The following is a 24,582-nucleotide window of genomic DNA, read 5'->3' as shown; positions in this document are numbered from 1 at the left end:
GGGTCTTTCAGGCTTCCTTTTCCCCCTTGATGGGAGTGTTTACCCCTACAGCTACAATTGGATATCCAGGGTGCATGTTAAGTCACTTCAGTCAAGTCCGACTCTGCGACCTCATGTGCTGTAGCCCGCCAGGCTCCTCTCCATGAAATTCTTCAGGAAAGAATACTGGAGAGGGTTTCCATGCCCTCCTCCAGGGGATCTTCCTGACCCAGGGATCGAACTTGCATCTCCTACCTCTCCTGCATTGCTGGCAGATTCTTTACCACTGGGCCACCAGGAAGCCCCAGATATCACAAGTGAAATGGCAGCGCATCCATTATGATGCCGGTCTATGGTTGCGTCATAATTCACGTTTAGTACGTGGACTGACAACGGAAGCTAATTCATTGTATAAGGCTGAATGAAAAGAGGCAGGAACACGTATAGGATATGCATACATATAGCGAAATAGATCATGATTTCTGTGGGTAATGGGGTTGTGATTTTTAATATCTTCATTGCCCTCCTGTTTTGTTACAATCAGCACTCATTAATTTTATAATCAGAAACAAAAGCTACTCGTCTTTCCGTGTGGGGTGTTGAGATGCCGAGTCTCCAGGACGCGGGGGCCGCGGCGGGGGGTAACCAGCTGGTCGGTGACCCGGCCAGGGAGGCGCCCAGGTCCCGCCCCTCCACCACGACCCCAGTGCTGGAGCGCCTGCCGGCCTCCTCCCGTAGCGCGAGCTGGCACTTCGGCAGGTGGGCGGCGGCACCTATCAGGCAGCGATACCTCTCCGGCGACGTACACCTGCAACTGGCGAAGAAGGGCTCAAGCACCCGCAAAGAGTCGGCGGTCCGGCGGCGCAGGTGGGCGCGGGCGTGATGCGCGGGCGTCGGGGCGGAGAGGGGAGGGCTCAGGCCGGGCCGGGCTGACCTCCCAAGAGGTGCCCGGGGCCCATGACGACTGTCATTTCCCCATCGCCCTGCCGCCCGGCGCGCCCTGGGCCGGCCCCTAGGCTCACGCCCACCTTCCTCCCCGCGCCGGCTCCAGTTCCATGAGTCTAACCGAGGAGTGGGAACAGAGGGCGATCGGAGGAAGCTACTACGAGCTGTTCGCCGCCTCATTGGGCAACCTGGAATGGTTGCGGTTCTGTCTAAATCGGCATTGTGGCGAAATCGTGGCCGATGACAAGGTAAGGCCTTGGAGTGCAGGGGCAGCAACCGAAGTCTTCTCCAGCCTACAAAGAGCTCCGCACACAGTGGTTACCTGGCAAGGAGTGACAGTGGAGCTTCTGGGTGGACGGTTCTAATTCGCCTTCCTACCGTCTGTAGGGCAATTTGTGGGGAGCGAGATAAGGGAGTGGGAAAGGGAACCGTGGGATTCCCGTGGGCACAGAGAAGAGGTGAGGGTAATCCCCAGAAATCCTCTCTAGGTTAGGTTGTGGGACCCAGGGCCCAGTCCCGCTCAACCACTTCCGCCTCCTCTGGCCCCCGCAGGGTTTCACTGCCATCCACTTTGCAGCCCAGAGCGGCAAGCTTGCATGCCTGCAGGTCTTGGTGGAGGAGTACAAGTTTCCCGTAAACCTGCCCACCAACAATGGCCAGACACCTCTGCACCTTGTCATCCATGGTGACAACAAGACCATGGCCCTCCCCTGCATTCACTATCTGATTAAGCAAGGGGCGGCCCTCAACACGTGAGTCCAGCCTGTGTAGGGAGAGGGGCTGGCAGGCTGGGCAGATAAGAACCCCACATCCAGGCAGGAAGAGTCAAGGCGGAGAGAGAGGAGCTGTGGGGTGCCAGGAACTCGTTCCCACACGAAGCAGTCACATGGTAGTGGCTGAGAGTCTTTGAAAGAGGGCAGACCTACTTCATGTCCTGGTTTTGCTGCCTGCCAGCAGACAGAAAAACCTCAGGCAAGTCACTCAAGCCTAAGTCTCAGTGCTCTGGTTCCCAAACCTGTCTGTACACTGGAATCACCTGAGGAGCTTCAAAAGTACCAATGCCTGTGTTTCAACCCAAAGGAGTCTGTCATTTAATTGGCCTGGGATGTGGCCTGGGCTTTGAAGGTGCAAAAGAGCCCCAGCTGTTTCTCATTTGGCAGCAGAGTTTAGGAACTACTGCCTCAGTTTCTTCAACTGAAATTTGGGTGGATGACAATGCCTATCACATGAGACTACTGTGATAATTGAGAAAGTGAATGGATGGCTTAGAGAGACTGCATTCATTCAAAATATTTATCCAGCATCTAATGTGCTGAGCACTGGGCCAGAATTGAGGAATACAGTGACTGTAACAGCCACGGTCCCTGCCCTCCTAAAGGAGACATACTAATGTAGGGGTGGCTAGTCAACTAGCAAGCAGATGAACAAAATGACAGAGTGCGGTAAGCAGTTATGAAGGGTAATGGAGCTGTGAGTAAAGGGGACAAGAAGAAGACCTATTTGGGAACGGGCAGTTACCTCTAAGGAAAGGACTGAGAGGAGCCGGCCAGGTGAAGAGCCAGGGAAAATTATTCCAGGCAGAGGTGCAGAGGCCATGTTGGGAGAGAATGGGGCAAGGTCAGAAGACGAAGTTGGGGGGGAAGAGGGCCCTGGTCACGCAGGCCTTGTGGGCCACGGCCAGGCGTGGGGAAGGGGGAGGAGGCCTGGGTGGTTAAAGAGGAGATGAGGTTCATGGTCTCTGCACTCCAGCCAACCCAGCTCTCCTTTTGGTAAGGTCCTCATGGCCACATACTCCATAATCAGACTTTTGCTGTTCACTTAGTCCAAACCCTCCTTCAACAGCTGAAACTGAGGTACAGAGAGAAAGGACATGCCAGGGTCACCCAGTGGACTAGCGGCATGGCAGACCTAGGAGCTGGTTTGCCCATGTGATGCCCTTCTTCCTTCCTTTCTCCCCTCTTCTCCCTGGCGGGGCCCTCCAGTCAGACGTGCAATGGCTCCACACCTCTGCATCTGGCAGCCCGCGAGGGCCTGCTGAGCTGTGTCAAAGTCCTGGTGCAGAAAGGTGCCAACGTCCACGCACGAGATGCCACAGGCTGCAAGCCCATCGACTACTGCAAAATATGGAACCACCGAGTCTGTGCCCGGTGAGGGGTGAGAACTGCCCCCGTCTGCCACCCTTCCCCAGGCCCCTCACCCAAGGATGAGTCTGTGGAGGGGAACCCCTCTCCAAGATGCTATTCCTGGGGCTCTCCACAGGGCCTCATCCCTGGGGTTTAGCGTTACCTCGAGGTCCTAGCCCTTCAGCGGAAAGGTGGTGATCACTTTCCTCTCTCACCGCCAGGGAAGTAGTTGGCCAGACGGGGGGTGGTCCATCTCGCTCACCTCATCTCTGGTGGCGCCCCTACCCTCACCCAGGCCCTCAGCAGCAGCCAGTCTTCCCAGCCCAGGGGGAAGCTGAAGGAATGACACACCCCGCCTTGGCACCAGGTTCTTGAAAGATGCCATGTGGAAACGGGACAAGAAGGACTTTGCCCATGAGATGAGGAAACTGAGGAGGCTCAAGGACCAGCTGGCCCTCATGGAGGAGGACTACCTGACTGAGTATCAAGTAAGGGGGAGGGCAGGCAGGGGCGCTGGGCATCAGCTGTGACCCAGGTGTGTGAGCATGACTCCCGTGTGCGGTTAGTTAGAACAGTGGCTAGAAGCGGTCCCATCCGGAAAGAGCCTCCCCCTCCTCTGAGGAGGGAGCCCAGGAGGGTGCCGGAGGGATAATGCTGAAGAGTCTATATAGGTGGGCGCGGTTGGCTATATGAACAGCCGGGGAAGAGCTGACCTGGTAGAAGGAACAGACAGCCCTGTGGAGGGGCATGGGGACCCATGAGAGCATGGTATACGTCAGAAAGTGCAAATTCAGAACAGACGAGGAATCAGATGTGAGCTGGAGGCTGACAAGCTAGAGACTTGGCAGGGGCCCAGATCAATGTCAGACCCTGACTGGGGCAGAAAAGGAGAGTAAAGGATTTTAATACTAGGTATAGCTACACAGAATGCAAGAACCAGGAAACTCCAAAAGAAGATGCTGGGACTCCTAAGCAGATTCAGGGGTGGGGAGGGCTTTGGGGCTGGCAAACTCGGGTATTTCAGCTCTGTCCCAGCTGCATTCCTCTCGTTTTCCCTGTCATACCCTCTGTTGGTTCACCCAGCTCTCACAGTCATATGTGTATCCAGAGGAGGCAAAGCCCATCTGTTCCTGTGTCTCTAAAATTTCCCCAAAGCCCCTTGAAGATTTCCCCTTCTCTCTTATTGGCCTCAACTGGATCACCTGTGCATTCTTGTTCCAATCCCTAGAGCTCAAGGAAAGCCATGTGCTGACTGACTGAAGTCTGGGGCAAGGCTGATGGAATTATGATGATTGGCTTAGCCTAATCAGGGGGCCTACCTCTGGAGCTGGGTCAGTCTCCAAACCACCTGACTGCTTAGCAACAGTCTGGGAACTGAGACACTGAGACAGGGAAGGGGGTGGTTCTGTGACAAGGTGAAGGTTCAGCTCTAGTGGAAGCAAGGACAGAGAGCATCGCCATCCAGTCTGGAGCACCAGCCAACTGTCTCTCTCCCTACCCTGACTGCTCAAGGCCTCCACTTCCAAGAAGCCTGCTCAGATTCGCTCCATCCAGTTGCTGGCCTTCCAGACTTTTCTGTTCTCTCCTTCCAGGGTCAAGGATAAGTTTGTACCACTCATTTGCCTTTTTCCCCCATCAAACCAGAAACTTTTAAGGCAGGCTGGGAACTCCTTTATGGGGGATGCAGGAGCCTCAAGCGTTTCCATAGGGCAGGGATTGGGTCTCCCCACTCAAGCTAGAGACCTCACCTAGGGCAGAGGCCGAGTCTCCATCTGATTGGAGGTCTCCCCTGTGGGAAAGGCTCTGTCTGTCACATGAGCCAGGGGCCCCTGCAGGCAGTATTTTCCTCATCAGAACAAGGGCTCCCACAAAGCAGGGATTTCTCTCATCAGACTCTGGGCTCGCAAAGGGCAGCAAGGTATCTGCTCAATTAGACCCGAGGTTTCCAGGGCTACAGCCACAGGGCCTGCTTTCACAGAAACACAGGGGGAGCAGCTGTCCAGAAGTATCTTGTGCTTTCTGATGTTGCAGAAGGAGCACCAAATTCTGAGAGAAGCTGACTTCAAGAAGTGGCTCCATCACAAGCTGCTACTCCAAGACCAGTCCCTAATACCCAGCGTTCAGCGAGAGCCCCGTGCTCCGCCCCGGGCCACTGCCCTCTCCAAGACCTGCAAGGACGGGGTACTGTGGCCTCCCACGAGCTTCCACCCCTCCCCGGAGGCGCGCCTGCAACGGATACAGCAGCCCAATCTGCCCTTGGTGATGCCTGCGCCCACCTACAAGCCGCCCACGATCAGGCGGCCCAAGGTGTGGAATCTTAGCAGCAACCCCGCCAGGTCCCCCACTGCCCAGATTGGCTACCCACAGGGTGTCCGCCTGGGCGTGCATCCCGACCCCAGGCCAGAGCGCGACTTCCGCTGCTTCGTGGAGGTGAGGTCCAACGGGCACGGTGGCGCGGACCTCCGCACAGTGGCCGGCCGCCAGGTGGCGCCTGTGCCCCAGCTGCCTTTCCAAGTGGTAATCCGCGAGCTGTACCCTTCCGTACGGCCCTACAGAATGAAGGTGCCCCAGGGCTTCTGCTCTGTCACTATGGAAGAGGTGCCCCGGAAGCGGCACTTGGGTGACGGCAGCTTCTGGACCGACACGCTGAGCATGAACCTGCGAGAGACATTCGACGAGGCCTTCCTGGCGGCTGTGCGAGCCCATCAAGGACTCCCTGCTCTGCCTTCCCCTAAACCACCCCTCCCTTAAACTTACTTTGGTAGCCTCTCCACTGGAGACTGCTCAGTGAAGGTTGAGGTGTGGTGATTGTGTGTGGATGCGGAGGAAGGGAGAGTGCCCACAGGCTGCCCACTCTCAAGCTCAACGCTGGCAGCCTCCTCCCCCACAGACCCCAGATCCCCTTCTCTCCACAAAGGAATCTCCCCCAGGAGATCCAAGTCAGGGCAGTATCCCAAGGCTCAGCGTGGGGGTCCCTCTGTCCTGGGCCCTGGCATTGGAAAAGTGACACCTTGGTGTCCCCATCTCCCCCGCCCACCCCAAAGAGCTCACCAGGGGTGAGGATCCCAGGATGAGGGACCACTTCGAAATTCTGCCTCTTGTTCATATTAAGTCTGCAGGTTCTCAGAGAAGGCAATGGCACCCCACTCCAGTACTCTTGCCTGGAAACTCCCAGGGACGGAGCCTGGAAGGCTGCAGTCCATGGGGTCGCTGAGGGTTGGACACGACTGAGCGACTTCACTTTCACTTTCCACTTTGATGCACTGGAGAAGGAAATGGCAACCCACTCCAGTGTTCTTGCCTGGAGAATCCCAGGGATGGGATAGCCTGGTGGGCTGCCGTCTATGGGGTCGCACAGAGTTGGACACGACTGAAGTGACTTAGCAGCAGCAGCTGCAGGTTCTAAGCCTTATTCTAAATTTTCCAGAACAGGGAGGAGGAAGGCTAGAGTATCACCCTGCCGATGGCTTTCCTGCCACGCTGGTCTTCCTTCATCCCAGTTGCCACTGGGGTCTCTGCAGTTCAAAGAAATAGAGGCAGTCTCTATATGGAGGACGGAGGGAGGTCCTGTGGCTTCAGGTGGAAACTGAAAGCACCTGTACTTCCTCCAGGAAGCTCGCCTGGATCCCCTGCTAGCCCCTGTACACGACACTGCAAATCACTCATTAAACAAACATTTATTGAGTACTTTCTATGTGCCAGGTGCCAAGCTAGGCGCTGTTGATACAAAAACTGGACAGTCCCTGCCCTCAAGGAGCTTACAGTCTAGTGGGGAGACAGAGCAGTCAGCAGGCAAGTAAGACCAGTCATCTGTGTGGTGTGCTGGAGGGAGACGGGACATTCAGAGTTCCTTGGAGGAAGTGAAGTCTTAAGTTGAGAACTGACAGAGAAGGTACCCAGGTGAGTAGAATGAAGGAGAAGCAACAGGGCATTTCTGGATACAGGAGGCTGAAATTCAGAGTGCAAAGTGGCTAGTGACAAGGCCAGAGAGGCAAGCAGGAACCAAGACACCACGAGTCTCAAAAGCCATGCTACGGGGTCTGGACTTCACCCTGAGGGCAGTGGAGCGCCATGGAAGGCGGTAAGCCAGAGAGTGACTGGGTCAACTGTGCATTAGAAAGACAACCCCAGCTGTGGGGCAGAGAAGCCAAAGGGGGCTGTCACAACAGTCCAGGTGAAAGCTGATGGCCGTGGGAGTGGCTCAGATAAAGAGAGGTTAGGAAGGTAAACCTGACAGCTGTTAGATGTCCGGGCAGAAAGAGAAACCAGGTGTCTGGCTGGGCTCCTGAGTGATCTTCGGGCCAAAGCAGGTACCCAAAAAAGGCAGGTTTGCAGAGGACAGCAGCAAATGCTATCTGAGCCACAAGATTTGTCTGCGTGCCCAAAGGCAGCAGAACTGTGGTTGAGAGGACCAAAAGGGATGCCGGGGCTGGAGGTCAGCTCTCAATTCCTTGAAGCCATGAGCAGGGACGGGCTCCTCCAGGAAACCCATGACAGAACTCTGTGCACAGGGCGAGGGGGGGAGTCTGCACTGGCTCGGAGGGGAGCAGAGAGGGAGAACCAGCCACAAAAGGGCTTGGGAAGCTGGCAGTGATGAAACCTGCCCAACGCTGCAGAGATGCAGAAAGAGATGTGAAAAGGGTCGGCTGGACTTAGCACAAGGCTGCTGGCAACCCCTGGAACACGAGCAGTGGAGTGGAAGGGCAAAGCCACCACTGGAGTGAAACAGCCAGCAAGAGACAGCAAGGCCAGCTGCTGGCCAGCCTCGTCTGCAGAGGACAGAAGGGCCTGGCAGGCTCAGCGCCAGAGAGGAGGCCAGAATGGCTGCTCCTCCCCAGGAAAGGGGAAGGCTGATTATTTTTAAGAGAAAGGGAATACGAAAGCCAAGGAAATGAAGGGCTATGGTGGGACCGGAGGCAGGAGGTAGAAATAAGGTTTTCAAGCACAGAGGTCTTCCCAGTGGCTGCAAGGTACTAGAGGTGTGCTGCCCGTCTCTGCACCTGCCTGCTCTGCTGTGAGGTATAGGACATGCCGGTAATGGCTCCCATGGGGACTTCATTCCCATACATACTGCTGAGTACTTGGAAGGCACTAGAGTTGGAGTGCAAGGTCGACAAATGCTGCCCTATGCCCAGGACCTGGCCTGTCTTCTTAGAAGACAATCACCTCCTAGGAGCCATGAGCACTCAGAAGAGAGGGCCGGCCCTGTGTGCTCTTAGAGTAACAAACAGGTTCTCCCACCACCAGTTTCTTACACAACAGGCTGTAGTCCAGGCTGCCTAGAAGCCAATTTTTATTGTCTCTTCTCAAGCCCGAGATAGAAATCAGCCAGAAACCACTCCTCTTCCCTAGGACGAGACTTACAAATAGGATATTATACATGTTCTCCTGAAAAATCTAACCCAACCCAGTCCCACACTATCCCCTCTCTGCCCCCAGCGTGGCAGTCACAGAGCCCCAGGGAAAGAAGAGACGGAAGAAGAGAGAAGGGGATTAAGAAAGGTTGCCTCCACTTCCACTCCCCATCCCCCGAGCAGGTTCGGCTCTTCATCTCCGTCACCTTCCCACTATGGGCCACAAGAACGGTCCCTTCGGAAGGGCAAGACCCAAACATGGAAAAAGAGCCCTGGTGCAGCAAAGCAGGAAGAAAGGAAGATGGACTTTCAGGGTATTAAGGCGAACAGTGCCACCTAGAATCTTTATTCAAATGGGAATCAGCACTTGGACAGCAATCACAGTTCAACAGCAAAAACTTTCTCTTGCGAATGCTAAGTCACAGCCCCTCCCACGGCCATCTGCCCACCAGCAGTTATCACTGTCTGCCCTTCAGCTTCATGGCCCTGGCACTACCTGCCTAGGCTGAGCCAGAACTCCTGACGGATCACAGGAGGGAGCAGGAGGGCCACAGGGGCTCGGCTTCTGTGCACCCAGGTGGGTGGCGGCCTCCTGGCTAAGCAGGCCCTGACTCCTCCCTGGCAGCCTCTGAGGTCTCAGCCTCCAGCAGTATCAGATTTGACCTGAGCTGAGCCTCCTGAGGAGGGTGGGGATGAGGGCTTCCAGGGGAGTGGAGGGAAGGAGGGCCAGGGCTGGGGGAAGGTGCCTTCCAACTCCCGGCCCCCACCCAGTGCAGAGGCCCAGGGGCCTGACTCTCCGGCTCCTGCGCCAGCATCCCCTCCCCAGGGGGTCAGTATATCTTCTGCCGACTGGGTAGAATGGCCTCTTTGATGAATGAGAAGACAACCAGGATCCCTAAGCGTTTGCCCCGCTTGCCTTTGGTGAAGTAATTGGAGACCACGTCATCTGTGGAGACATAGGCAGGGAGATGAGTGTGTGTACGTGTGTGTGTGTATGTGTGAACACAGTGCTGCCCACCCAGAATTCAACTGTCTCTATCACAGGGTGGGCTCTAGCTCCCCCAGCAGCTCAGGCCTTGCTGGTGTCCTCCCACCATGACCCCTTCCCACCACCCTCTTCTCACCTCCTGGCTGCATGGTGGAGGGCAGGACGTTCTCCCCAGCTGAGAGTGACACGAAGAATGCAAACGGGATTATCCACAGACAGAAAGTGAAATAGGCCAGGACCTGGCAACAAAGACACTGAGAAGATGCTGCTCCTGGAGGTGCCAAGGCCAGTCCAGGAGCGGTCACTGTGTATCTTGGAAAGCTGGTCAAGTGCCCACTGATGCCCCCACATGGGATCTCTCAAGGGGACCAGGGCCCAGGAAGCAGAGACAGGACAGCCCCAGACATGGAGAAGATTCAGTGGGAAAAGTGGAGACTGAAGATGACCACGCTTCAGGCCCAAATCCCTGAACCCTGGTCACCAGGACCAGCAACTCCTCTGAACCGAAGGAAGTACATGGAAGGCAAAACTGTGACCGACCCGTATCTCCTGGAGAAGTGACCTTGTTCTCCAGGGTGCAAACTAGAGCAGCAGGGTTCAAGGTTGTGGCCCAGCCCTGCCCTGTGAGGTTTGCATCAGACCAGGTTACCCCATCCCCCTTCCTGACCTTAGGATGGCAGGCTGGGATCCTGAGAGACCCAAAGGACTCACTGGGAGACAGCAGTGCCCTTCTTCCTCAGCCAAACAGTCCCTGCTCCTCACACTCACAGCTTTCTAAAATCATCTATATTATTATTTTTTAATGTGCTATCCCTGAACGGTCTCAGTTTCAAATCACAGCCGAATTCACAAAGAAATCACACAAATCCCCTTTACCCCTGCTGTGTCTGTTAGTAGTCTGAAGACATACTGAAGACTTCTTACCTCTGAGAAAGGATAATATTCCTCTGCAAAAAACTGAAACGCTAGGTAATGATTCACCACCACTAGCCCTGTTGAGGGAATGAAGAGTCACAGTCAGTCTCAGGGAGGACATAAAATAGACTTTTAGCCTTCACAAGGCCCCGGAGGTCGGAAGCCAAGTCTTGGTCCCGACTTTATACACGACCCAGAGTACAGCTTGGGCCAAGCACACTACTCTCCAGCACTCAGGTTCCCATCTGTTAAAATGAAAGAACGAGCCCCCATCTGCCCACTGCCGAGTGTGTATGAGTTAAATTAGAAGTAGATTAAAAAAACTCCTTGAATTATAAAAATGAGACTTCAGTGCTACACAGCCCAAAGCACCGTGCCAAATGACTTGGTCTAGAGCGGCCCTAAGTCCTGAAGAGAGCTCTGCATGGGCAGTGGGGGAGGAGGAAGTCACGGCCGAGCACTTGCTCCTGCGTCCCCTCCAGACAGGAGGAGGCTCCGCAGACAGAGGCGCGCACTCCTCAGGAATAAAGGGCACCATCTGCTGGATGCTTTGCGGTGCAGTCTCAGGGTTCCTCAAAGTTCCGGGGACGGGGGTCTCTCCTCATCCTGCCCCAGGGTAAGGCTGGCTGATCTGAACTGATATGTTCTGCAGCCCCACACACCTCCTTCGTGTGCAGCCAAATTCAGACAGAGAGAGATCCTGGGGACCCATTGCTCAGACACAGGCGTTCCTACTGTGGTGAAGTGAAGGGTAGACATCCCTCAAACCCAACACCCCTCACGTACAGCTCGCCGGCAACAGCACGGGCCCTTCCTCTTTTCTCCTCTCTTGCCACTCCCCTTCTACAGCAGGGACAACAGCTCTGCCAGGCCTAGCCATGCTCTAGGGCAAGGGCTTGCGGGAAGACAGGGTGCCCCACGCCCCCAGACCTTCAGAACAACTCCCCCAGGCATCCAGTGGGCAAGTTGAGAGAGTGACAATAGGAAGCCAAGGAAGCATGCCATTGTAGATGGGGGCTGGGGGGAGTGGAGAGCACCCTCCCACCTAGGAAGATGCAAGAGGGGCGTAGTTTCCAAGAAAGGACACCTCACACCAACCCCCACAGAACAAATCTTTCAGTGGAATCAAACCAAGGCACTCAGTCCTGGCTTGAACACCATGCCCTCCTATGAATGACAGTTTCTTTCCAGGTTCTCTCACAGAAATAGAAAAGTAGCTCTAAGAAACCCCGATTCCATCTGACATCTTGACAAAAGGGTATGATGACCAGTAACAATTGAAGGGAGAAAAGGCAATCCTGGTAACCAGATTCTGTCTAGAACCTTTTCCAGAAATAACCAGAGCATCTATGTGCCGAATGACTTTCCCAAATATCACTGAACAGATGGAGACGCTAAGGTCAGAAACTGGTGGCAGAGCAAAGGCAGGAAGGCCAGGGTCCTCCAAACACGTTTGTCAACCCCAAGGCAGCTGCCTGCAGGGAGACCCGCAGCCCCATGAAGTTCACCTGAATCATGACTTACGGCCAGACGACTGGATGGGGCGCTGCCTGCAGGCCGGGGAAAGGCTTTGGGCTTTTCCTGGCCAAGTGGTTTCTTAGGGCTCTAACTACTCAGCCGACCCACTTCTTTTCCCTTCTCGAATCTTCCAAACCCCACCTGCCCCAGGAAAGCCCTTCCTCTCTGATCATCCCAGCCCTCCAAATTCTAGTCACTAGAGCCAGCGTGGGCTCTCGGTTCCTCACATGTGAGAGCCCCAACCTCCAACCGGCCTGGCCTCCTGGAGGACCTCAGTGGTTTGCCTCCCCCTTCGGTGCCATAGTCGGAGCTGGGCACATCCCACCTCAGCTGTCCCTCCCACTCCGTCCCCTCTCACCGCACGACAGGATGAAGTTAGGCGAGGTCAGCATGATGAAGGGGAAGGTCTGGAGGAGGCCAAAGTAGACAAGGTTGGTGAAGAGGCCCACGCCAATCATGTAGGTGGGGAAGCGCTCAAAAACGTAGAGGCCAATCAGCACAGCTGTGGAGAACTGAACAACGGAGGTGCACAGTGCAGGGAGCTGCTTCCAGGCAGCCTTCCTGGACTCACTAACCCCTGGGCTACTCAGGCAACACTCTTTTCACGCTTGAGTCTTTCCTTGTTTCACAGCCACAGATCTGACCTCCCCAACCAGCCTTTCGGCTCCCAAAGGGCAGCGCTTTTTAATCCCAAAGTTTGTCTGACAGCACCCCACAGTAAGAAAAACAGCTTACACTGTGACCCCAACACACACACATATATGTGATCAAAGTTCAGATTTCAGTTCTAGTCTTTTCCATCCCCTTTCTTTAATGCTGATAATGACCTAGTGAATTGATTGCACAACCCAATAATGAATCACACCTGCAGTTTGAAAACCACAGTTCTGAGGGACTTATAGCTGTCAGTGCATAACAAATGGCAGGCAGTTAGCTGAATGAAGGACTGACTCCTGTATCAACACCTAGGAGCTGGGTCCCTGAACCCAGGGCTGACAGCTGTGGTCTTGTTTCCACCATTGACTCCCTACCCCAGGTCATGCCAGAGAGAAAGTGGCTGCTGACAGCAGGGGATTTGAGAGGCAGTGGACCCCTCCTGTTCAACCGTGCCTCCAGCCCCTCCCCAGCCTCTCCTCCAGCTGCAGAAACCACCAGCAGTCTCTCCTGTGGCTTTGACACCGATGGCAAGGATTGTATCTTCAGGAAGAGAAGCCTTCCATGAGCCCTGAGCAGGGCAGGGACTGTGCCAGGGACGGTGTCTCCCTCTTAGAACAAGTCACTTGGTCCAACAAGTACTCAAAACTGTCCTTAAGGTTCCTCTCAGTTCTGAATGCTGTGAACAGAGCAAGGGGCTAAGACCACTGAAGATAATCAAACAAAGGCAAAGCCATGGTCCTGTCAACACAGAGCAGGCACTTGGCCCTCACCTTAAGGAACCAAGAACAAGGCCTGCAGTGAAGCGATGCCACTGGGGAAGGAAGCTCCGGAAGACTGAGGACCAGGACAGCAGACACAGGGCACCAGGTACAGGGCAGGGAGGTGGGGGATGGTACCCTCAGGAAACGGCAAGATCAGGGGTCTCATCACCCAGGCCAAACTCTCCCCACTTCCTCCTTTTGAGGCAGGTCAAGAGTGAGGGGGATCCTGGGGAAAGCTGTCACTTACCCAGATCATGTATTTTATGATCCTGCTGGTTGCAACTGTGTATTCTTCTATCAATTCGGCCAGGTAATAAAGTCCGGCGGCTGGAGCGGGGAGGAGAGCAAGGCAAGCGGGGAGAACGTTAGCCAGGGTCACTCCCACCATCCTGATCAGTCCTCTATCTGCAGCTGGGTCCCACCCAACCCTTCATGAGTCCATGAGGTAAGGAACAAACCAAACAACCCGTGTGTTACCCTCCAAAGTCACAAGTAAAACTCTGTCAAGGCAACCAAGAAGAGATTTCATAAAAGTGAATGGAAACCTGTATTTGATGCCTCAGCACAAACCTAACCTCTGGCCAATAAAAGGGAACTTCTTTCACTCATCCAACAAATATGCCAGGTGCTGGGCTGAGAGCTGAGCACACTACAAAGACAGACAAGGTCCCTTCCCTGACCCAACTCTGAGCGGGGGCCGGGCGGGGGCGGCTGAGTAGTAATGGAGTCAGATGACCCCAGTGTGACAGGTGCTACTTTAGGGGAAGAACAGGGCGCGCCGGACCATCAAACCTCATAAGGAGGGCTTCTCGGAGGAGGTGAGATCTCAGCTGGGATCAACAGTAGGAACTAGCCAGGAGGGGAAAGGGTATCAGAGAGAGCAGGAAGCACGAAGGGCCAGAGGCGAAAGGGCGGCGGTAGGGGTCGGGGAAAGTTCGGCGCGGCCGGCTGTGCGAGGACGGGCGCGACAGCGGTTGGCGGTGCGCGGGCATCTGAGGCAGCCTCTCCCGGGCACCGCTGGGGTGGACTTTGTGACTCCTGGAAGGACCCGCGGTCAGCTAGGCTGCTGAGGCCAGGAGAAGCAGGACCAGGCGGGACAGGAGGGGGGCTGCGAAGGCGGGAGGGCCGGGCGGGGGTCTCGCCGGTCGCCCCGGCGCCCTCGTGATGTGACCCCCGGCAGGCACACCAGCCGGAGCGGGAGCCCGCGCGGGGCCGGGTCGCGCACTCTCACCGACGGCCAGCGTGATGAAGGCCACCTGGATGAAGAGCGACAGCCAGCTCAGCACGTACATGAACCACATGGCGCCCCCGCCCCCCGACCACCGGGACGGGCCTGCGCGCTCCGGTTCGGGCGACAAGGAGCCGCCGCCACCGTCGCCGCGTCCCCGCCCCGAGGACGGTCGTGCGCCGCCGCCGAGAGCAGCCGGGCCCGAGAGCCGCCCTCGGTCGGGTCAAGACTAGCGCCGCCTGCCGGCGCGGAGGGCCAACCGCTGCTGCCCCCAGCGGCGCGCACCCGCGGACCGCCGGGCTCCCCGGCCTGCACCGAGAGGAAGATCCGCAATGCAACCCGGGGAAGCGGGACAGCGGGTCCTGAGGGCCGGAACTTGGCGCTAGTACCGGAGCTTGAAAAGTAACCTCCGGCCCCTCCCTGTGCACTCCTGCTTCAGCCTGGAGCGTGATCCCGGGCCTCCCAGCCCCTCCCCAGCAGCCTCGGACCAGAAGCCTCCAGGCAGGTTGCCCAGGGCTTTCTTTTGTTCCTGGAGGTAAAAGGAACAAAATTCTCGAGGGCCAGGCAGGGTGCTAAAGGCTAGGCTGTAGGTTCAGGATGGAATTTAATCCGATCCCAGGAAAGTTACTTGCCTCAGGTTGTACCTCTACAAGTGGCACAGATGGAAACTGGAGCATCTTTGATTAGCCATCCTGAAGCCTAACTCTCCCTCTCTGTTGAGTTCATCCATTAGGTGCTGAATTTACTCCACCTCTGGAAGGGCTAACTGAGCGGCCGCAAAGAGCAGGGCAGCCCATCAAGAAGTCCCCCATCTGGTGGCGGAGACAGGCATGCAAAGATAAGGAATGTATAAGGGGCCTCTGCTGCTGCTGCTGCTGCTAAGTCGCTTCAGTCGTGCCCGACTCTGTGCGACCCCATGGACGGCAGCCCACCAGGCTCCCCCGTCCCTGGGATTCTCCAGGCAAGAACACTGGAGTGGGTTGCCAGTTCCTTCTCCAATGCATGAAAGTGAAAAGTGAAAGTGAAGTCGCTCAGTCGTATCCGACTGTTCGTGACCCCATGGACTGCAGCCCACCAGGCTCCTCCATCCATGTGATTTTCCAGGCAAGAGTACTGGAGTGGGGTGCCATTGCCTTCTCTGGTATGTTTCTTATCTCAGAACATTTTTCATGCATAAAAATAAATACATATTCCTCAAAAAATTAAACAGAATTACCATGTTATCAAGAAATTTCACTCCAGGGTATATACCCAGAAGTATTGAAAGTACTCTTGAGAGTCCCTGGGACTACAAGGAGATGAAACCAGTCCATCCTAAAGGAAACCAGTCCTGAATATTCACTGGAAGGAATGACACTGAAGCTGAAGCTCCAATACTTTGGCCACATGATGCGAAGAATTGGCTCCTTAGAAAAGACCCAGACGCTGGGAAAGATCGAAGGCAAGAGGAGAAGGGGATGAGAGAGGATGAGATGGTTGGATGGCATCACCGACTTGATGGACATGAGTTTGAGCAAGCTCCGGGAATAAGTGATGAACAGGAAATCCTGGCATGCTGCAGTCCATGGGGTCACAAAGAATCAGACACGGCTGAGTGACTGAAGTGAACTGAACTGATTCAAGGTAGAGATCCAAAGGAATATTTGCACACTCATGTTCATAACAGTGTTATTCACTATAGTTGAAAGATGGAAAGAAAACAATTCAACAGATGAATGGATAAAATGGTACATGCATACAATGGAATATTACTCAGCCTTAAAAAACAGGGAATTCTGACACATACTACAGTATGAGGGAATCTTGAGGACATTATGCTAAGTGAAATAAGCCAGCCACAAACGGACAAATATTGTACGATTCCACTTATCTGAGGTGTCTAAAGTAACCAAATTCATAGAGGCAGAAAGTAGAATGGTGGTTGCTTGGAGGGGGAAGGGACAGTGGGTGATAGGGAGTTACTGTTTGATGGTACCGAACTTCTGTTTGGGAAGATGAAAAAGTTCTGGAAACGACTGGTAGTGATGCTTGCATAACATTGTGAATATACCTAATGCCACTGATCTGTACACTTAACATGGTTCAAATGGTAAATTTTGTGTTATGTATAGTTTACCATGAATTAAAAAATGCATAAGATTACAAAGCAAAAAAAAATTCACTGAAATACAGATATCAAAAAATTTTTAGAGAACGGTGTGATATAGTCATATGTATGTGACTTCCCTGATGGCGCAGTGGCAAAGAATCTGCCTGTAATGCAGGAGCCACAGGAGATGCAGGTTTGATCCCTGGGTTAGGAAGATGCCTGGAGAAGGGAATGGTAGCCCACTCCAGTATTCTTGCCTAGAGAATCCCATGGACAAAGGGACCTGGTGGGTTACAGTTTATAGGGTCACAAAGAGTCAGACACAACTGAAGTGACTTAGCACATAGCACACACACACATGTATGCCTCTTTATGAATGAATAACATAACCCGTTCTAACAGAAAGTCTAGTAACTACCTGCCTGTGAATAATAAGAAATAGATATATATTCAGCCTCTGCCCACAGTTCCTGACACAGAACTCCTAAGTTCCTTGGAATGTCCTGAGTGATAGAAGCATCTTTTGTTCTAATGAGGGACTCTTGGTAAGCTCCTGGTTAGCTTCAGGATGGGGGCTGGTCACCAGATTAGAAGTTTGGAACTTTTTCAATTTTTTTGACCACGCTGCTTGACTTGGTGGGATTTTAGTTCCCCAACTAAAAAGATCGAGCCAGGGCCCTCTGCAGTGAGAGCTCGGACCTCGAGGGAATTCCCTAGAAGCTTGGAACTTTGAATCCTATCCTCTGTCCGGCAGGAAGGGGAGAGGGGCTGGAGATTGAGTTAATAATCATGAGGAAGCCTCCATAAAAATCTCTAAAGTATAGGGTTCGGAATGGTGAACACATCCACCTGAGGGGAGGGGGGGTGCACCCCAACTCCCTGAGGACAGAAGTTCCTGGACTCAGTCCCTTCAGACCTCACCTCTTTATATGGCTGTTCTTCTCTGTCCTGTATAATGTCCTTTATGATAAACTGGTAAACATAAGTAAATGTTTCTGAGTTTGGTGAGCCATCATGGGAAATTATCCAATCAGGTGGGGTATGTGGGACCCTTAGTTTTGCAGCCAAATGGAACAGAAGTGTGGTACCACAGGGACCCAGGACTGTGGCTGAATCTGAACTGAAGGAAGTGCTGTGGGACCGAGGTCTTAAAGCTGTGGAGTCTGACAATAACTCCAGGTAGATAGTCTCAGAAATGAATGCAATTGTAGGGCACCCAGTTTGTGTCCAGAGAGTTACAAAATTGATGTGCGGAAAAAACCCACACATTTGGTGTCAGAGTGTGATGAGTAAAGAAACCGTTTTCTTTTTTAATACCACAATGACAAAGAAGGGATGAGTATAAATATTTTCAAAACATCTTCAATCGTGTAAGATGAGAAAGTCACAGACACTGCCAATTATTCTGAGTGTGTTGGCTGCATTCATAACGGAAGGAAATGTTAAATTTCTGTTAGACCTTAGTGTAAATAAAGGGAGTTTTTACCCTTCCAGGTTTCTAGAGTCCTTCAGTTTTGTCTCCCTGAATTTTATATCTGCTGACTTCTAAGGAGTCCCCACACCCCTGGTTAAGAATTTCTGAAGGCTGTGTATAACAAATGTGACCTTAAATGACTGTGTGCTTATTTACAAGGCTCTTCACAACAGCACTGGGAAAGACCCAGAACAACCTAAATGTTCATTAATAGGAAACTGGACAAGTACGTTTTGGTGCATTCTGAAGCACAGCCATAGAAGCAATCGAGACTGTTCTCTATGTACCCATATCGGAGGATCCCCTTTCGAAAAAAGCCAAAGAATAAGGAGAAAGAATCTGCACAGATATTTCTTTATATGGGCTATCTCTGGAAGAGTCCACTTGAAAATGGTCACTTTGCTTGCTTCCTAGACAGAGAGAGAGGAGCTGGGTTCAAGAGTCAGAGAGGGCGTTTCCTGTATGTTTTGTATATCCTTAAAGTACTGAACTATGTAAATATATGTGAATGTATCACCTATTTATAAATTAAATTTAAAATGTAAATGTTTGTAGTATGCTGGACCTGCTGCTGCTGCTGCTGCTAAGGCGCTTCAGTCGTGTCCGACTCTGTGCGACCCCACAGATGGCAGCCCACCAGGCTCCCCCGTCCCTGGGATTCTCCAGGCGAGAACACTGGAGTGGGCTGCCATTGCCTTCTCCTAGGATGCCCCAAATTGTCTGTCCTTGCTCAGTCTTTTTGTGAGAAAAGCATACAGTGCCTTACAAGTCAGTCAGCTAGCCTTGGGTCACGTGGTCTGGCCTCCTGATGGGCCCAATAGGGGAACTTCCTGGTCAGGTTTTTTCTGTTGGATACTTTGTATTTGAGACAAAAAAGTATCAGTGAGTAGAAGTACAATAAAATCTCAACTGATCTTAGTTTTTATTTTCCTGAGCATTATCCTCCCAAGGAAGGAGGAAAATATAATAAAAGTATCCCCCCATTCCTCCGCAGAATTGTGGATAAGGGAAACATAAGGCTGGGAAAGGTTAAGGGCACTCAGATGACTGATCCAGGACTGTTATTCCACAGCGGGGCATTTTTACTTCCCCACCGTCTTAAAGCCAAAACTTGCCCTGGGAACCAAGGTTGAGGACTCACATTTCCTCTGGATAGCAGGAAGAGACTGATTTCCCAACAAGGCAGGGCAGGGCTCAAGGAGGCTCTTTGGGACCTGTGCTTAGGCGGGAGATCACCAGGATGTAAAAAAACAAACAAAAACAAACAAAAAAAAACCAGCCTCTTGAAGTAGGAATGGGAGGAAGCAGAAGGGTTCTCATGCTCAATTCAAGGAACCCAAGAGTGAAAACATTTGTGGAGTCAAAGGTTTATCGATTTACATATTGACAGACATTGGTAACTCCATACATTTTTACCAACGTTACACATACTCCTGTAACTTTTACTGATTCGCTAACCCATATGTTACCATTTGATGCCTGGGAGTATGGGAATCCATTCCCATATATCTCATGAGGATGCCCTAGGGAAACTAGACAGCAGGTGGATCTACTCTCGGAAAACCATCACTGCTTTTTGTTTGTTTTTGTAGTTTCTATAAATGCACTCTAGAGCATATATAGTGTTCTTACTCTGTGCCAGACACTGTTCTAGGTGATTTGTATATTTTAACGCGCCTAACACTGACATCTGGCTTAGGACTTAATGCTATTGCCATCTCCATTGTACAGATGAGAAACCGAGGGAGGTTCAGTGCCTCACCTAACGTCTCACGGCTAGTACCTGAGGAGCTGGTGTTTGAATCTGGCCAGTCTGGCTCCGGAGCCACGGGGTTTGCTCTGGTCTCTTACAGTAACCTGCCTTGCTGTCAGGGTGATTCTCCTGCCTGGTCATGGGCTGGGCCCTGCCTGTCTCCGTGCAGGCTGCCTGGTGCCTTGGCTCTGCCTCTTGTCCCACTACTTTATCCTTATAGGAGGTAATGAATACAAAGCAGAGTTCTGATTTTGACCACCTCTGTTCACCTCTGGTCCCTTCCAGCGTCTTCACTAGCCTCACACTCTCATACCATTACACCTTCACCCTTCTAAAGGGACTGCCTTTAGTGGGTTCTGCGGTCCGAGCGGTTGTGTGCCTGGGGCCTGATCATCCCTCCGCGCTGGGAAGGGTAAGGAAACGCGGAGTGAAAAGGCTGGGGAGTGCAGCGCGAGTTCCCCTGGCCAGGCTGTGTTCACTGCCGCCCTCTAGTGGCAGCCAGAGGAGCTGAAGCGGACCAAAGTCAGGGCTAGTTCAATCGAGAGCCAGTTCACAAACACACTACACACAATTGGAGACAGGGCATCAGCATCAGGGCCTCTGCTGCCCCTGCCTGGCTTGGCTACAATGGTTGTTGTGTGAGGGACACCATGAAGTCAGAGATAGGCAGGGACAGGCAGGGACAAGCTGGAGACCCACGCCCCTCCTCCCTCCTCGTCCTCTCATCCCGCTGTGGGCTCTTTCTCTCCTGGCCAGTTCCCCCACCCCAGAGAAGCAGGGAGTCAGGGATGGAGCGATTTAAGGACATGTGCTACCCCATTCCGCTCTATGTGTTACATACAGGGTCTCCACGTGGGCACCCTCTTTAGGGTGCCCACACCCAAGAAGAAAACTTTTCCTGGGATGGTCCCTGTAGTCAGGAGGTTTATTCTTTGGCATCGCATCTCTCAGGCCTTGGTTCTGCAGCAGATCAGCCAGAGCAAAATTCTAGGAAGAGAGAAACCACAGACAGTGGAAAACAACAGCTACTCCCTGTCCTCACAATCTACAGGCTCATATAATCTAGGCCTCCCGACCCTGTTTCCCTGCTCTGCGTCTGCCCCATCCCCCACCCCCACCGCTGCACCCCCCCAACCCTTTCCCACCCAAGCAGCCGCCCTGGTGTTCCTGGAACTCCTCCCCCATCCCTGTCACATGCCTGGGGCCCCAACTCAGGTGGCCGAGTTAAGGAGCTTTCTAAGTCTGCAATAGGCTCTATTAATTGCCTCAGCCTTGTCTTCCGCTAAGCTACCAGAACTGAGGGCCTGGTCGGGGCTGAGGGAGGGAGATGTGTACGGGTGTGAGGCTGGGGAATGACCGGGAAGAACAAGTCAGGGAGAGGGAAGCACTCTGGGACTTGGCAAACATCACCTGATACCCTTGTGGATGTCTGTCTCTGTCACACACACACACACAAGAGCTCCTGAGCAGGGAAGTAGCTGGTTGATGGAGGTCCAGTCAGGGCTGGGAGCTCTCTCCAAGGAGAAGAGGCAGCCCCATGAGCCCAGACAGCAGACAGCCATCCACGCTCGCTTGGCCCTTACTCATCACAAAGCCCTGGAGTTGCAGGCAGAGTGTCTTCCTCTTGTGACTCAAGCAGCTCCAAGTGGTCTCCCATGACAGAGAGTCCTGACTAGAAGAAAACGGACAGCTCTCTGACGAGCCAGCTCTCCTCCCCTCCCAGTCACAGGCAAACTGGGCTGTCTCCCTAGCCTTCCTGGCACCGCACGCTTCACCACAGATCATCCTGGACGGGTAACCAGGGCCAGGAAAAGTGGAAGTGTTAGTCACTTAGTCGAGTCTGACTCAACGCCATGGCTCCTCTGTCCATGGGATTCTCTAGGCAAGAATACTGGAGTGGGTTGCCATTCCCTTCTCCCGGGCATCTTCCCCACCCAGGGATCAAACCTGGGTCTCCTTGCATTGCAGACAGATTCTTTTACTGTGTGAGCCACTAGGGAAGCCCAGTTAGTGCCAGGGGAACTCCAATTAAGAGGAGGATAGCAAAGATCATCACGGCGTCAGCCACCAGAACAGAAGTCCAAACACTTCTGTCCCCTGAATCTTGGTGCTGGAGTCGCCAAGGAAATCATGACACAGTTGAGCCTCGAGTGGCCTTTTCTCAGGTGGAGAAAGAGCAAGGGCAGCTTCAGCCGTGGGCCTTGGCCCCTCACAGGCTGCAGGTGGCCCTCGTGATGGTGCAGCGATGCAGGCCAGTTGGCCTCTGTGTGCCCCTCTCGTGTGGAAGCAGAAGGACCCCAGCCCCTCCTTCCTGGAGTTTGAAATAATGAAAGCCGGGGGTTTGCGGGAGGGCATGGATGTAAGTAAAAGCAGAAAAAAGGAGCACAAACTGAACTGCCAGCAGGAAAACATGTTCCCGCATGAGGCGATAAGCTCGGCATAGGCCGCGTGGGCTTTCTATCTGTGGGGGAGGAAGTGTTCTGGGCCCAAGGCCTGTTCTCTGGCCCAGGGAGGGTAGAAAGGCTGTACAAGAGAATGCCTTTCCCACCAGACATGCTGCCTCTGGATACCGCCTCTCCAGATATTTCTCTCTCTCTCTCTCTCTCTCACACACACATACACACGCCCCGCTACCCCCACCAAGCCCTCTCCTTCCCGTCGTTCTCACATGGGACACTTTCGCCTCCCATGCCAGCCTCCTCCGCTTCCGCACACTTTTTGCGGTCTGCATGTCGTCACCTCCTGCCATGGGCAGAGCCAGGTGCTTCCAGTCCAAGGGAAAGGAGATCTGAAGGCGGAGGGCCTGCTGCCAATCGCCCCTTATCCTTCCTAACAGACCTTCTGTTTTGCTTAGAGCAGCGATGTGCCCTGCTTCTCAAATAAAACAGGAGGGTGTATGGTCAGCAGGGCGTGACTTGGTGTTTCCAGACCCCAGAACCCTTCCCACCCCTGCTTCCTCCCCACCGTCTAGTGGTAGGAGGCACACAGGGTTTCAAGAGTCCTAACTGCCCCCGGGGTGTGGGGGGGCCGGAGGCTACCAGGCCCCCAGGTTCCCCAACAGCAGCTGCGTCCACGTCCCCCTGGTGGGTTACTCTCTCTGAACAGAGAGTCGGGGGCTTCTCCATTTCACTTGCACAGCCTAACAACTTCTCAGACCACTGGAATTAGACTCCGGGGCCCGGGCCCAGGCCGCGGAAGTTTCTGAAGTGCTCCTATGGCGCAGGAGACCCCGCTGTTTGCACAAGGCTTCCGCAGGGCAGCCAGGATGGGAGCCGCTGCCCTGGTGGGGAGAGGTGCCCAGGAGAGCGCAGGGCGCTGCAGCCTTGAGGCCCCGCCCCGCTCAGGTAGTCCAGCTGCCGTGTTGGCCGAGGAGGGGCCTGCATGTAAGGCTAGCCGCCCAGTCCTTCTTCCTCCTCGCCTTTCTTCCAGCTCCTACTCAGCAAAGGGCTTCTCCCTGAAGTTTTCTTGGCCCTACCCCCACTCCCACAGAAGACGCTGAGTCATAGCCCCGGAACCCTACTTCTCCCCGCCCCCCTGCCCTGCACAGACCCTCCTCTCTCAACTCACAGCGTTCTTCCTGCCCCTCCTCTCTGCCCATCCAGTTTCTACCAGTCTTTCAAGACCCGTTTACTATTCCTCCTCCAGGAAGCCTTCCTGAGTGCTCCAGCCCATTCTAGCTCCCATCTTCTCTGTCCTCCTGTTCACACTTGGAGTCTGTGGTCCTCACCGGGCTCATTTACTGCCTCCTGGTGACGCCTTCCCTCCCCGCCAGTCTGTGAAACCCATGCCTGCCTCTCCCCCGCCCCGACCCCTTGCCCCCACCCAGTCTGGTCAAAACCTGGGCGAGGCACTTAGAGAGGTTCTGAATCCAGGGCCCTCGCTGCCCCTCCCAGCTCCACCTTCTCCCCTCCCCACTCCCAAGTTTCAGTGAGGGGCCACTCTTAGGAGGGGCCAGAGAGAGTCAGGTTCAACCGGAACGCAGAAAGATGCAGCTGTGGCCACTGGGATGGATACACTGAGCAGAGCGCTAGATTACTTCTTAACCTCCTCCCAAATTTAAGTCTCTGAGCCCCCCACACAGCTGAGCTGCCATCCAGCCAACCGGCCTCCTTGCCCCACCACCACACTCCATGCCCCTTCAGGGTAGGCAGCAGCCAGGACGGGAGTCTGAGACCACAGCCAGAGGCGAATAAGAGGCCAGGATGAGTGCAGGCCTGGTTTGGGGGCTGCCGGGCTGGCAGCCACGCAGCAGCAGGTGACACTGACAGCAACAGCGAAGGCAGAGCTAAAGTGCAGGTCTCTGCCGGCCAGCCCTGCAGTCCCGCGGCCCCCAGGGCTGCTGTCTCCGCTGCCTTGACGAGAGTGGAGGAGGCAGCTTCTCCCCGAGAGCCTCGGGGTCACGCCAGGGAACAGAGGCTAACAGGCGATAGACCGCAAGACACCTCATGCACTCACACCCAGAAAGGCACTCACACCCAGAGAGGCCCCCACACAGCCAGCACCTGCAGGGTCCACAGAGGCGCCCATCTGCAGACATACAGGCATGGGGGGCTCACTCACAGACACACAAACAACCAGGAAGGACCCAAGCTGACACAGTCACCGGATACACACTAGTATACACTCTCACACAGACCCGCAGACAAAGCTTCACGGGGAGACAGACACAGGCCCCATGCCTGCCGTCACCCTGAGACACCCCAGCCAGGCCGCCCAGCCGAAGCAAGCCTTTGGCTGCGTTGCTGTGGTGACAGTTTTGCTCCCCGACCTCCTCCCTTTCCTTTCGTCCACCCAACCT

General features: G+C 54.1%; 2 protein-coding genes across 2 annotated transcripts; one reads left to right on the top strand and one right to left on the bottom strand.

Annotated features, from left to right (window-relative positions):
* Nucleotides 445-5,913, top strand: ANKRD53 (ankyrin repeat domain 53). The gene is made up of 5 exons (XM_018054756.1): nucleotides 445-1,172; nucleotides 1,477-1,676; nucleotides 2,907-3,071; nucleotides 3,415-3,535; nucleotides 5,079-5,913. Exons 1-5 carry the CDS (start codon nucleotides 1,035-1,037, stop codon nucleotides 5,796-5,798), a joined length of 1,344 nt encoding a protein of 447 aa, XP_017910245.1. The 5' UTR covers nucleotides 445-1,034; the 3' UTR covers nucleotides 5,799-5,913.
* Nucleotides 6,706-14,656, bottom strand: TEX261 (testis expressed 261). Its single transcript, XM_018055077.1, has 6 exons — nucleotides 14,472-14,656; nucleotides 13,488-13,567; nucleotides 12,181-12,334; nucleotides 10,314-10,381; nucleotides 9,526-9,628; nucleotides 6,706-9,347 (listed from the first exon to the last, which is right to left on the bottom strand). The coding sequence occupies exons 1-6, from the start codon at nucleotides 14,539-14,541 to the stop codon at nucleotides 9,232-9,234; spliced, it is 591 nt and encodes a 196-aa protein (XP_017910566.1). The 5' UTR covers nucleotides 14,542-14,656; the 3' UTR covers nucleotides 6,706-9,231.

Source organism: Capra hircus, chromosome 11, assembly GCF_001704415.2.
Source record: "Capra hircus breed San Clemente chromosome 11, ASM170441v1, whole genome shotgun sequence".
NCBI lineage: Eukaryota > Metazoa > Chordata > Mammalia > Artiodactyla > Bovidae > Capra > Capra hircus.
Note: the sequence above shows the minus strand (reverse complement) of the source record. Positions and strands in the feature narration are given on the sequence as shown.

Coding starts and splice junctions, on each gene's coding strand:
- ANKRD53 (XM_018054756.1), top strand. CDS start 1,035: ATGAGTCTAACCGAGGAGTGGGAACAGAGGGCGATCGGAGGAAGCTAC. Junction 1,677..2,906: donor CAAGGGGCGGCCCTCAACAC/GTGAGTCCAGCC, acceptor GGGGCCCTCCAG/TCAGACGTGCAATGGCTCCA. Junction 3,536..5,078: donor ACTACCTGACTGAGTATCAA/GTAAGGGGGAGG, acceptor CTGATGTTGCAG/AAGGAGCACCAAATTCTGAG.
- TEX261 (XM_018055077.1), bottom strand. CDS start 14,541: ATGTGGTTCATGTACGTGCTGAGCTGGCTGTCGCTCTTCATCCAGGTG. Junction 10,382..12,180: donor TAACTTCATCCTGTCGTGCG/GTGAGAGGGGAC, acceptor TTCCCTCAACAG/GGCTAGTGGTGGTGAATCAT. Junction 9,629..10,313: donor AATATTATCCTTTCTCAGAG/GTAAGAAGTCTT, acceptor CTTTGTTGCCAG/GTCCTGGCCTATTTCACTTT.